Source organism: Doryrhamphus excisus, unplaced genomic scaffold (genome assembly GCF_037039965.1).
Source record: "Doryrhamphus excisus strain RoL-2023G ecotype Guam unplaced genomic scaffold, RoL_Dexc_Guam_v1.1 HiC_scaffold_31, whole genome shotgun sequence".
NCBI lineage: Eukaryota > Metazoa > Chordata > Actinopteri > Syngnathiformes > Syngnathidae > Doryrhamphus > Doryrhamphus excisus.
Genome location: NW_027621869.1, coordinates 89,829 through 102,832, shown reverse-complemented (window position 1 = coordinate 102,832; position 13,004 = coordinate 89,829). Strand labels below are relative to the sequence as shown.

Below are 13,004 nucleotides of genomic sequence, written 5' to 3'. Positions count from 1 at the left end.
CTCGTCGCCGTATGACCGGACAGAGGTATCCGAATCGTCCGACGACAGATCTGTGTCCGGGAAGAAACGGTCGTCATCCATCCCTCAGCCAGAGATTTTTAAAAAAAGGGGAAATATATCCGCTCTTACCGGCGTATACAAAGATAGAAAGATGGGAATAATGGGAATATGGGAATATGGGAAGATGGGAAGATGGTAAGATGGGAAGATGGGAAGATGGGAAGATGGGAAGATGGTAAGATGGGAAGATAGGAAGATGGGAAGATGGGACTGGAAATAGCTATATGGGTTTTTAAGATTAAGCGGGATCAGCCGATTTGTAGAACCGCTTGCGCTTGGTCGCGCTTGGTCGCGCTTGGTCACGCTTGGTCGCGCTTGGTCGCGCTTGGTCGCGCTTGGTCGCGCTTGGTCGCGCTTGGTCGCGCTTGGTCGCGCTCGGTCAAGTGTGGGAAATGTTTGCGGTGCGGCAAACGTCGAGGGCGCTTGAAAGTCAAGTCTATTTCAGCTGGTCTGAGGATAAATAAGATTTTTTTTAAAATTTACCACTGGCCCGTTTGCAGCCTTTCCTTCCCATCCATGTTTTGTTTATCTTAGGGTCAATCTAGTTTGAGATTGTTTGAAATCTTTTTTTTTCCCCTCACATTCTCCACAGTTTGTCTTTGTACAGCCGGATCGTTGATTGAGTTTAAGGTACCGGTCGCTTGACGTGGAACAGCCACCATTGAGGCAGATTGCTTGTTTTGGAGCTTTCCAAAGGGCTGTTGAGCTTGCTGTGTCAAAAGCCGCAATCTAGCCTATTTAAATTGTAAATATGCAGCTGTGCGGTTGTTGGAGGATAGCCGTCGGCTACTTTGGCACTGTTTATGAAACGCGCTGCAAGTTTCGGACGGGTGATGGCGGGTGACAGCGGGTGACGGCGGGTGACGGCGGTAGCGCAGAGCCACGTACATTCTGATCAGATAACTTCCAATATCCAATATCCACCATCCGACAGCCGCCTATCAACACAATGCTAGGAGGTCGAATCTGTCACACCATGATCGGTGCTGTTCGATGGCTGATGGTTAAAGTGGGGTTAGCCTCGCCGACTCAGCCGTCCGACAACTGTGAGTCAGGGTTGAGCGACAATCGGTCGGTGAGCACCTTCAGCATCATCAGCTCATCGACGGATTCGCAGACAACCATTTACCGCATACCCATTGAATCTGAAAACTGGCACTGGATCGAACTGTAGCCGCGGGCAAAATGACGGTGAAAGGTGGACGGCTAACAACGGCTAACAACGGCTAACAACGGCTAACAACGGCTAACAACGGCTAACAACGGCTAACAACGGCTAACAACGGCTAACAACGGCTAACAATGGCTAACAACGGCTAACAACGGCTAACAACGGCTAACAACGGCTAACAACGGCTAACAACGGCTAACAACGGCTAACAACGGCTAACAACGGCTAACAACGGCTAACAACGGCTAACAACGGCTAACAACGGCTAACAACGGCTAACAACGGCTAACAACGGCTAACAACGGCTAACAACGGCTAACAACGGCTAACAACGGCTAACAACGGCTAACAACGGCTAACAACGGCTAACAACGGCTAACAACGGCTAACAACGGCTAACAACGGCTAACAACGGCTAACAACGGCTAACAACGGCTAACAACGGCTAACAACGGCTAACAACGGCTAACAACGGCTAACAACGGCTAACAACGGCTAACAACGGTACCGGTTTAGTGTTGTAAGTTCCCAACAACTGACGATTGACGGTTGACGGTTGATAGTTGATGGTCAATATGTTGACAGTTGACAGCTTGACAGCTTGACAGCTTGACAGTTGCTGGTCAACAGCTTGACGGTTGACGGTCAACAGTTTAACGGTTGACGGCCAACAGCTTGACGGTTGACGGCCAACAGCTTGACGGTTGACGATTTAACGGTTGACAGTCAACAGCTTGATTTAAGCGTGGCTTTTGGACAGCTGGTAGTGAGAGGAGAAACTGCAACATTAAAAAGAATTTCTCCCTCCCCTGTGGGAACCTGTTAACCTTGCCAAATAGAACGTAATTATTACCCAAATAAAAGAATTCCTTATGCAACAAGGTTTGTATAAGGAATTTTAAAGTAAGTTTGATGACAATTGTGAAGATGGCTGAATCTGGAGCCATCCGTCTATAAATTTAGGCTTGATCTAGTCTGCATTTTTTTGAACCCTGTCAGGCTTTGTGATGAGCGGCCGCCAATGTCTGTTTGGTACGGGTTTCAACATTGATTCACATCCGGTTGTAAGAAATAAAAAAAAATTGGCGCAAAGCCGTCGACGACTCGACCGATCCAAGAAGGAGCAACCTTTTTCGGTCTTGCACGTACATATACATATACACGTACTATTTCTCTTTCCTTCCCAACTTTGATGTCGTTCATCAAGCACCCGTTTCTGGTCCGTTGCGCCGCCTGTTCTAGTCCGGAGAAAAAAAATTTTTTTTTAGAGGCCAGCCAGGGAAAACGTGGGTTGTTTGGCGTGCGTGATGGCGGCGCCGTGGTGGTCATGTTCACGCCCAGCGGCGAGTTCTCAGTTTCAACCGAATTCAGCCACGATCGAATGAACGAGTTGGTCAAGAGCCTGTGGCCGGCCAAACCGGATTGTTCAACGGCGAACCGCTGATGGCGCATGCCGCTTCTCAGCTTTTGGGTCAATTGAACAATCGACCGATTGACCGATTGACCGATCAACCGATTGACCGATTAACCAATTGGCTGTTGGGAGGGAGAAAGTCTCAAGTCTCAACCTTTAGGTATTAATTAGCCTTTATATATATATATATCGTTGAAAGGCTGAAGATTGAAGGCTCTTGGCCAAAGGCTTTCAGGTATTGCCATTTACGTCTCAGCTTTTGGATCGCTTGGATCGCTTGGATCGCTTGCATCGCTTGCATTGCTTGGATCGCTTGGATTGCTTGGATCGCTTAGCCTCTGACGTTAGCTCTCAACCTTCCATTCTCAGATTATGGACCATAGCCGTTGTTTAAGAAAATTTTGGTGTGGTTTGTGGGTCGTATCTCTTTAATGTTTGACGTTTAGATTTCTTTAACAACACCAAGCGCTTGGTTGTTGACCCGCAGGTACAAAACGGCTGATCGATATTATAAGTCCCAACAATGGCAGTTTTAAACATCGAACGCGACGATGAATCGACCGGTTTCCAACATGTTAAAATTATATATATCTATATATATATATATATATCTATATATATATATATCTATATATATATATCTATATATATATATATATATTGGCATATACATACACACAAACCATCGGTTGTCTTGATCGGATACAAAAGTGTGCCTCTAAGCCCCCTTTGTTACCAGGCTAGTCCGACCCAAACTACGGTTTACGCCGATGCTGCCGCAGCCTGACAATCACCAAGCTAGATCATCGTTTTGGTACATTAGCTTTTTTTAACGTCTCGATGAGAGTTCCAAGGTCGGCTCGGCCACACGTTGAGTTAGGCAATTAACACCTGTACACACCTGTACACATCTGTACACACCTGTACACATCTGTACACACCTGTACACACCTGTACACATCTGTACACACCTGTACACATCTGTACACACCTGTACACACCTGTACACACTTGTACACACTTGTACACACTTGTACACACTTGTACACACTTGTACACACTTGTACATACACATACACACATGTACACACATGTATACACATGCGTGTGTTTGTGTGTTTCAGCTTGATTAGTCGTCGCAGGTCAGATCAAGCCCCGGCGATCCACGCCGTCCCCTGGGACCCGGTGGTCCTCGATCTCCTTTCTCGCCAGGCTCACCATCCTGACCCAGCGGCCCCTGAGGTCCCGGCGGTCCCCGCAGCCCGATTGGACCCTGCGGTCCCTGCGGTCCCTGCAATCCCCGTTCGCCATCTCGGCCGGGAACGCCAGGAGGGCCAACAGGGCCTTGCTTTCCAACGGCGCCGCGAGCTCCCGGTTCACCGCGAGGGCCGACCAAACGTACGGTTCCGTTGACAGCAATCGCCGTGCCGGGTTCGCCCCGCTCACCGCGCGGTCCGGTCGGCCCGGCCATGCCCCGCGGACCTTGAGGTCCATCTTTGCCCGTCAGACCCGGTTCTCCTGGCGCGCCCGGATCGCCTCGAGGGCCGACGTTTCCTTGCAGCCCCTGCGGTCCAACGGGACCAACTTCTCCTACCTCACCCTGCAACCCTCTGGGACCCGGTGGCCCAACTTCGCCCTTGGGACCTTCCGGCCCTCGCTCCCCTTGCATCCCCCTTTCGCCTCTGGGACCGGCGGGCCCGCGACGACCTATCTCACCTCTGATGCCTATAGGTCCCTGGGGTCCTGGAGGTCCGGGAGGCCCGACAGGACCCGGAATGCCCGGTGGGCCCTGAGGGCCCGGTTCTGTACCAGGCGGACCGGGCTTGCCGGAATGTCCCGGCGGTCCCGGCGCTCCCTGGGGCCCGGCTGGACCCGGCAAACCCGGCGGCCCGGGCGGACCGGCAGGACCGATGTTGATGGGCCCGGGAGGCCCGGTCAGACCCTGAAGACCGGCAGGACCGATAGGACCGGCGGGACCGATGGGACCAGCGGGACCAGCAGGACCAGCGGGACCAGCGGGACCAGCGGGACCAGCGGGACCAGCGGGACCAATGGAACCGGCTGGGCCAGCGGGACCGGCAGGACCGGCGGGACCGGCGGGACCGGCGGGACCGGCGGGACCGGCAGAGCCGGCAAGACAGATCTGCTCTCCATTGGCAGTCTCAGCAGGCTTGGCGGGCTCGGTCAATCGACTCAACAGTCTGCAACCTTCGGAACCCAACGCTGCGACCCACGAACCGCTCACTTCGTACATCTTAAAATTGTACATGATGCAAAGTGTATTTTTTAAAATAGCAGCTGAATATGCTGGCAGAAACAGGTTTATCTAGCTTAAGGCGGTTTGGAACATATCGCTTCAGAAAAAGCGTCTCATCTCGGAAACAAAAAAGAACCATATTCGCATCATGGCGGTCTGTGGGGACGTGAGGTTTAAGATGTACGCTGCCGACGAAGAATCTATTTGCGTTTACGTTTACAAACTATTGTCCGATAGCGGCAGATCGATTGAGGGCAATCTTGCGGGCAATCTTGCGGGCAATCTTGCGGGCAATCTTGCGGGCAATCTTGCGGGCAATCTTGCGAGCAAACCCGACCCAATCAGGTCTGCCGCTCTGCCCAGGTCTGCCGCTCTGCCTGATCCCGCTGGCCCCGCCGGCCCAGCCGGTCCTGTTGGCCCAGCCGGTCCTGTTGGCCCAGCCGGTCCAGTTGGTCCAGTCGGTCCAGTCGGCCCAGTCGGCCCCGTCGGTCCAGTCGGTCCAGTCGGCCCAGTTGGTCCCGTCGGTCCAGTCGGCCCAGTCGGCCCAGTCGGTCCCGTCGGTCCAGTCGGCCCAGTCGGCCCAGTCGGCCCAGTCGGCCCAGCCGCAGATCCTGACTTGTCTGTCAAGGCGATGGGGCCCGCTGGCCCTCGTGGCCCCACGGGCCGCGCTGGACCTCCGGGGCCGACAGGACCGCCCGGTCCGCTGGGCGCTGTTGGCGTTCGAGGTCAGCCAGGGCCACCAGGACCTAAAGGAGTTCAAGGACCGAGGGGCCCTGTCGGATTAGGTGGCATGACCGGCCAGCCCGGCTACGCCGGTGAAAAAGGTCCGGACGGCGCCGTGGGCCCGCAGGGACCAAAGGGTCACGATGGTAATTCTGGTGATGAAGGTCCCCAGGGGGAGCTGGGAGACAGCGGACCGCCGGGTCCACCCGGCTCAATAGGTGTGACAGGTCGACAGGGATTGCCAGGCCCTGACGGTTTGGTGGGTCCCAAAGGCGCGCAGGGAATGCGTGGGCCGCGCGGCCCGGAAGGTTTGCGGGGCAAAGCCGGCCCCCCCGGTGAAATGGGTCCTGCCGGACCCACCGGTCCTCGCGGAGAGCAAGGAAACCCTCACGAAGGTAATTATGACGTGAACAAGGTGACGCTTGTCGCCGGTCCAAAGGGTTATGACGGCTTGCCGGGCGAACAGGGTGACAGCGGACTGCGCGGACCCAATGGAGTTGACGGCGCCGACGGCGAGCCAGGTTTGCCGGGTCCGCAGGGCATCGCCGGGTTTCAAGGTCCGGAAGGGGAGCCAGGCTTGGCGGGTGATCGAGGACTTGCTGGACGTAAAGGTGCGACGGGTCAGAGGGGTGCTATGGGACCGCCCGGCAGGACCGGTCCTCGACCGGACGAGGTTGCCGGTGCCGCAGATGATGATGATGATGATGATGATGACAATCTCAAAGACTATGATGATTAGTTCACGACAGCCACAACCAAAGCTGCTGCTGCCGCCGCGGCCAAAACAGGTGAGCCTACCAGTATAGATGACAAGACCGATGAAACTGGTGTGAACGGGCACGGAACATAACAATTGTGACTGACTATGCTAGTCTATGTCGCGTTACTCCACTCCCACATCTCTCCCGCCAAACGTCACATGCCCCACGTTCACGTAATATCTTTTAATTGTTTTTCCCCCCCCAACCGGCTGATTGGGTTGTCTTGAATTGGAAGCTGTGCTCTCAAAGCTTTACCGATGCGCGCAGGTGTCACTCTTATTGACAACCAAACGGAGAACAGGCGCTGTTGCGGCTTGACCAATCACGTTGATCTAACTCGGATGTCTGTTTAAGATCTATTAGACGGTCTGTGCCAAACGCTGCCAAAAAAAAACATTCCGCTAGAGGTTCCGCTCTGGACAAAAATTCTGATAAAAAAATTCTGTTAGGTAATAAACAAGCAAGTTGGATGGGTCGCTTGAAACTCTCTTGAAAGATTCGACCGAAACGTTGCAGACTATTATGTTAGAAGGTCTAATCGGAGTTCTGCTGGATAGTCCGCTAAAGATCCCGCTCAAAGTTCTGCCGGATGGTCCGCCAGAAGTTACGCTTTAAGACTTGTCAACAAGATTCCGCTAGAATTTTTATCAGCAACCATAGGTGTGAGTTGACCGAAAGGGTTCGCCCCAAAGTCCTACCGGATATTCCGATCGGAGAGATGTGGAACAGTCCGACGGGGGGGAAGCCTATGCGGTAAAATCCACCAAGAAAGGTCTTGATAGAAATTCTGTTGGCCAGTACGCTAGGGTCGGCCAAAAGGATTTGCCCAAAGCCCTGCCATAGGTTCCAATTGGAGCACTGCGGAACGGTCCGACGGAGGTTCAGATTTAAAATCTGCAGACTATTTTGATAGACATTTGGATCTGATTAGGTGCAAGGATATTCCGCTTAAAGACCACCGGTACGATTAGTCCAAGTTGGAATCGACGGCCAAATCTTTAGCGGCACGTGCGGGTGTTGATCTCGGCGACAACAGAGCATTGGGGGGGAGAAAGCGAAACAGACGCTGTTGCGATTTGACCGATAGCGTTGATCCCAAACGGATTTCTGTTTTAAGACATATCCAATTGGCACATATATAGAGAGAGAGAAGGAGAGAGAGAGAAGGAGAGAGAAGGAGAGAGAAGGAGAGAGAAGGAGAGAGAAGGAGAGAGAAGGAGAGAGAAGGAGAGAGAAGGAGAGAGAAGGATAGTGAGAGCTATGACGAGCGCGTGAGAGCTTGGTGAGCAAACGTAAACGTATTTCCTATTCATTGATATTAGTTTTGGTTTCCCTTCTCCGTTCAGGCGCCCAATGACCGACCGGCGGCCGTCGATTGACGAGGAGTTGTTCTACGGCCCCCTCTCGAGCCGAGCGCTGGTCGCGCATCACATCCGATCGTATGAGGATGCGCTTTTCCGAGGCATCCCGGCCATCCTGGCGGCTGAACCGCCCGTGACGGCGGGCGGCACCACAGTCGTCTTTGGCAAGCTGACGTTTGCGCCGCCCGTGACGGCTGACGGTCGGGCGCTGTTTCCGGCTGAGGCGCGGCGTGCCGACCTGACCTACGCCGCCGTTGTGTCGTGTCAGGCTGTCATCCGCGGCCCCGACGGGAAATCCAGCTGCACATCTGTCGAGCTGTGTCGGATACCTGCGGCGGTGCGGTCGGCCGTCTGCCGGCTGACAACCGACTCGGGCCCTGAGCCCGTGCCCGGCGAGTGCCCTTACGACCCCGGCGGCTACTTTATAATCAAGGGCAAGGAGAGAGTACTGATTCCGCACATCAGGCCGGCGTACGACCGACCTGTGGTGACGCGAGATCAGGACGGCTGGGTCTGCGAGTTCCGTAGCGTCTCGGCCGTCACAGGTCAGTCGGTAATGACCCGCGCGCACACCGACGGCCGGCGCACGCTTGAGTTCTCGTTGCCGTGCGTCAAACGTCGTGTGACGGCGGGCTCGGTGCTGCGGCAGCTTGGCGTGCCGTTCCGCACGGTGGCAGCTGACTGTGGGCTGTGCGCGCCCCTCAGCGACGACAAAGGGGCAGCGGAGCCCGTCCACCGCTGCCCGACGGCGGTCCATGCGGCCATGTGCGACACGCTGCTACGGCAGTGGGCTGAGGCGGCCGAGGAGGCTGCCGCTGCCAATGAGGAGACGGGGGAAGCCGCCGCCGCCGCTGCCCGACGATCAACCATCGAGATGCACAAAGATGGGTTCCCGCACTGCGAGAGACCCGCCGCCGCGACCGAGACGGCTGCCCATCTGGCGTGGATGATCAGAAGGCTGGCGGCGGCGGCCGGTGGGACGCAGGTCCCCTGCGACCGGGACAGCCTGGTCAACAAGCGGGTCGACTGTACCGGCCGGCTCATCCTCTTCCTGTTTCGGGGGCTTTTCAAGCAGTATGTCAAACTGGTGCGAAACGCGCTTGAGTCGCATCACACCGTCGCCCGCTGGTCGACCGGTTCGATCATCACCAACGGACTGGCGCTGTGTTTCGCCACAGGCAACTGGTCTGTCAAGCGGACCGGGCCTCCCGCCTACGTGCGCACCGGCGTGTCGCAGGTCCTGACCAACCACAACTACAGCGCCCGCCTCAGCCACCTGCGGCGGCTGACGCACGCCGTTGGCTACAAGGGGAAAAACTTTCGCGTCAGGCAGCTGCACGGCTCTCACTACGGCTTCCTGTGTCCGTACGAAACGCCGGAAGGCGAGCGCGTGGGGATAGTGCTCAACATGGCGCTGGGCTGCGGCTTTTCAATGGGCGTCCCCCGCAGCGAGCTGGATCTGCTGCTGCAGCTGGCTGGCCAGGTGCCCTTGGCTGGGACGGCCTCGCCGAGCGCCGACAGGTCTGAAACTTTTCTCTTCTCTGCTCCGGGCGCTTCAGGCGCTTCGGGGGCTTTGGGGGCTTCGGGCACTTCGGGCGCTTCGGGGGCTTCGGGGGCTTCGGGGGCTTCGGGGGCTTCAGGGGCTTCGGGGGCTTTGGGGGCTTCAGGGGCTTCAGGGGCTTCGGGGGCTTCAGGGGCTTCGGGGGCTTCGGGGGCTTCGGGGGCTTTGGGCGCTTCAGGGGCTTTGGGCGCTTTGGGGGCTTCAGGGGCTTCAGGGGCTTCGGGGGCTTCGGGGGCTTCGGAGGCTTTGGGGGCTTTGGGCGCTTCGGGGGCTTTGGGCGCTTTTGGGGCTTCAGGGGCTTCAGGGGCTTCAGGGGCTTCGGGGGCTTTGGGGGCTTCAGGGGCTTCAGGGGCTTCGGGGGCTTCGGGGGCTTTGGGGGCTCCGGAGGCTCCGGAGGCTCCGAGGCCCGCAACGGGGCCCGCAACGGGGGCTTCGGCGGCCGTAGCGGCCGTCACGCTGGTAACGGTCGACGGGGCGCTGAGAGGTATCACCGCCGATCCGGCCGGACTGGAGGCTTGGCTTGGCAGCCGGTTGCCATCTGGCGCAGGGTTGGTCTGGGACCGGGCCGCCGACGAGCTGCACCTGCTGGGTGCTGAGGGCCGATTCACGCGACCGGTGATCGATCTGCGAGGCAGACGAGGCCCGGCCGGCCGTCTCGTACGGCTGTGCGCTGAGGAGCTGGGCTGCCTGACGGCTGGCGTGGACTACGCCGACCCGCCGCCCGATCGGCTGCTGACCGACGTGGCCGCCGCCGCCGTGCCGTTCTACAACCACTCGCAATCGCCCCGCGTGGCCTACCAGTCCAACATGGGCAAGCAGGCAATAGGCGTGCTGGGCCTCAACATCCGCGATCGTTGGGACGCCACGCTGCATGTGCTGGACTACCCTCAGCGGGCCCTCACGGCCTCCAGGCTCTCGCGTGAAACCGGCTTTCAGGAGCTGTCGCACGGGGCTGTGGCGGTGGTGGCCGTGATGACGGCTCGCGGGTTCAACCAGGAGGATAGCATTGTGCTGAACGCCGCCGCTCTGGAAAGGGGCCTTTTCGGCTGCGTGACCTATCGCACCTACTGCGAGACGGCCCGTCGGCGGTCCCGGTATGACTACGAGACCATTGGCGTGCCACCCTACGACGTCCGCCGGGCGGACCGGGACTACGGCCTGTTGGACGAGGCCACGGGCGTAGTGTGTGTGGCTAAGGCTAGGGCGGCGGCAAAGGCCTCGGCCAAATACCGGCTCCGAGCAGGTTGCTGCGATGCGCCGTGGCTGCCCGCTGGCGTTGTGCTGGCGGGCAAGATATGGCACAAGCAGTCACCCGGCGGGCCGCTGCAAACGCGCGACGTCTCGATGGTCGTCCGACCGGGCGAGGAGGGGTACTTGGACCGAGTCGTCAGCGACCGAGACGTCGACGGCGCCGTCACGGTCAAGGTCCGGCTGCGGAGCGCTCGGTTTCCAGAGATTGGCGACAAATTTGCCTCCTTCACCGCCCAGAAGGGCACGTGCGGCGCCATATTTCGGCCGGAGGACATGCCGTTCTGCGCCGACGGCACAACGCCCGACCTGATCATCAACCCGCACGCCTTTCCCTCGCGCATGACGATAAACTATCTGCTGCAGATGTGTTTTGATCGGGCGGCCTGCGCAGAAGGCCGGCTCTACGACGCCACGGCTTTCGGGCACCCGGCCGTGGCGGCCGAGATCGAGGCGGCGGGCCGGCGGGCGGGATTGGCTGAGGAAGTGGGCGGCAGTGGAGGAGGCAGCGGAGGAGGTGGCGGAGGAGGAGGTGGCGGAGGAGGTGGCGGAGGAGGCCTAGTCTGCTGGGATAGCGTCATGTATTGCGGTCTGACGGGCCGTCGGTTTCCGGCCAAGATTTTTATGGGGCCGTGTCCGTACCAGCGCCTGCGACACATGGTCTCTGGCAAGATCCACTCCAGGGCCGGGGGTCCGCTGGATCCGCTGACCCGCCAGCCGGTGGCGGGCAGGAGTCGGGACGGGGGTATCAAGATAGGCGAGATGGAGCAGTGGTGTAAGATCAGTCACGGGGCGGCGGCCGCACTACGCGAGTCCATGCACGACCTGAGCGACCCGTACGCGCTTCCCGTCTGCACGCTGTGCGGCTACGCGGCGGCTGCCACCTCGGACCACTGCGAACGGTGTGAATCGGCCACCGTGGAGATGATGGCTGTGCCCTACACCACCAAAATGCTGTTGCAGGAGCTGCAGGCCATTGGCATCAAGATACGCTACAATATTGATACGCCGGATTGATCAGGACGGCCGAGCGGACGGCCGAGCGGACGGCCGAGCGGACGGCCGAGCGGACGGCCGATCGACGGCAAACATTAAAGGAACAAGGAAGCCTCAAACCCTAATTAGTTTTGGCACGGCCCTCCCTCGCTGGAAAAAATAAAAAAAAACACCATTGCAGTTTACGGGTAAACAAGTTTCAGCTGTGCCGGCTGCTCAAAACGGATCTTAAGATAATAAAACCTATTTAACCCCGCCCAGACAGCCAAGAGGCTGAAACCAATTGGACAGACAAACGATGGCATTGTTTGGCAAACATTTAACGCTTTGGCGGCTGAGCTAAAAACAACATTGTGTTCAGCAATATATATTATATATTATATATATATATTATATATATAATATATACAATCTAATTTCTTCCCCCCCCCACAACCCCCATCCCGGCTACCGTCCCAATAAAAATTAAAAACGTCTTGGTCGGCCACGACAGCGGCGGATAACGTCATATTGATCGGCGCGTTTCATCTGCGATAAACGTCACGATAGTATTGTCTAGTTTCACCTCAACTCTGAACTCGGATCGAGCGCCCGAGACGAGAAACCGGTGGAACGGCCAAAACCTGGTCAGCTCACCTTTGCTCGCCTCCGTTTGCCTCTGCTTGCCTTTGCTTACTTTTGCTCGCCTCCGTTCGCCTTTGCTCGCCTCCGTTCGCCTTTGCTTGCCTTTGCTTACTTTTGCTCGCCTCCGCTTGCCTCCGCTTGCCTCCGCTTGCCTCCGCTTGCCTCCGCTTGCCTCCGCTTGCCCCCGCTTGCCCCGGCTGTAACTATTTTCCCGCAAACACACGCTTCTTTCCCATCCGACCGCTTGTTCTAACATGCGGCACGACGGTGAGAACATCAAAACCAGTAAAAACGCTGACGCCTTTGAAACAACAATCGATCTGCCGGCTGCCGTGGAGATGCACGAGCGTTTTGGCGCTGTCGAAACCGATCGAGCCGAGCACCTGAGCCTGATCAACACGTCACCACCGCTGTCGCCGGCGGCTGACGATAGGACGAGGGCGGGCTGCCAATACCGAGGCGTGGCCTGCTGGCGAAACAGACCCATGTTTGTCAGCTTGCCTTGGCCGACCGAGGTGCCTGTTGCGGCGGATCATCCGGCCTTCCTGGCCGACGGATCGCGGCGGTCCGACGTCCGTTTCTTTGTCGCTCGGGAAGGCACAATTGTGAACGTCTACCGGGCGGGCGGCAAGTGGCGCATGACTGGCAACCGGCACATCGATCTGTTTACGCTTCGCTGGGCCTCACGCCGACGCACATTTGGTCAGGCGGCCGTTGAGTGCCTCGAAAGTGTGTGGCCTGACAACCGCCGACAACCGGCGGTCGACGAAAAGGCTCGCCGAGGACGACGGCCCACCGCGCGAGAGTACGTGCAGCGTTTCGGGCGCG

At 57.6% G+C, this 13,004-nt stretch overlaps 2 protein-coding genes across 2 annotated transcripts; one reads left to right on the top strand and one right to left on the bottom strand.

The window, feature by feature from the left end:
- Positions 1-3,774: 3,774 nt before the first annotated feature.
- Positions 3,775-4,899, bottom strand: LOC144898043 (uncharacterized). Its single transcript, XM_078788941.1, has one exon. It carries the CDS (start codon positions 4,897-4,899, stop codon positions 3,775-3,777), a length of 1,125 nt encoding a protein of 374 aa, XP_078645067.1.
- Positions 4,900-7,739: 2,840 nt separating this feature from the next.
- LOC144898042 (DNA-directed RNA polymerase II subunit RPB2-like) lies at positions 7,740-11,573 on the top strand. Its single transcript, XM_078788940.1, has 4 exons — positions 7,740-9,268; positions 9,307-9,767; positions 9,856-11,032; positions 11,129-11,573. Exons 1-4 carry the CDS (start codon positions 7,740-7,742, stop codon positions 11,571-11,573), a joined length of 3,612 nt encoding a protein of 1,203 aa, XP_078645066.1.
- The last annotated feature ends 1,431 nt before the right edge of the window (positions 11,574-13,004 follow it).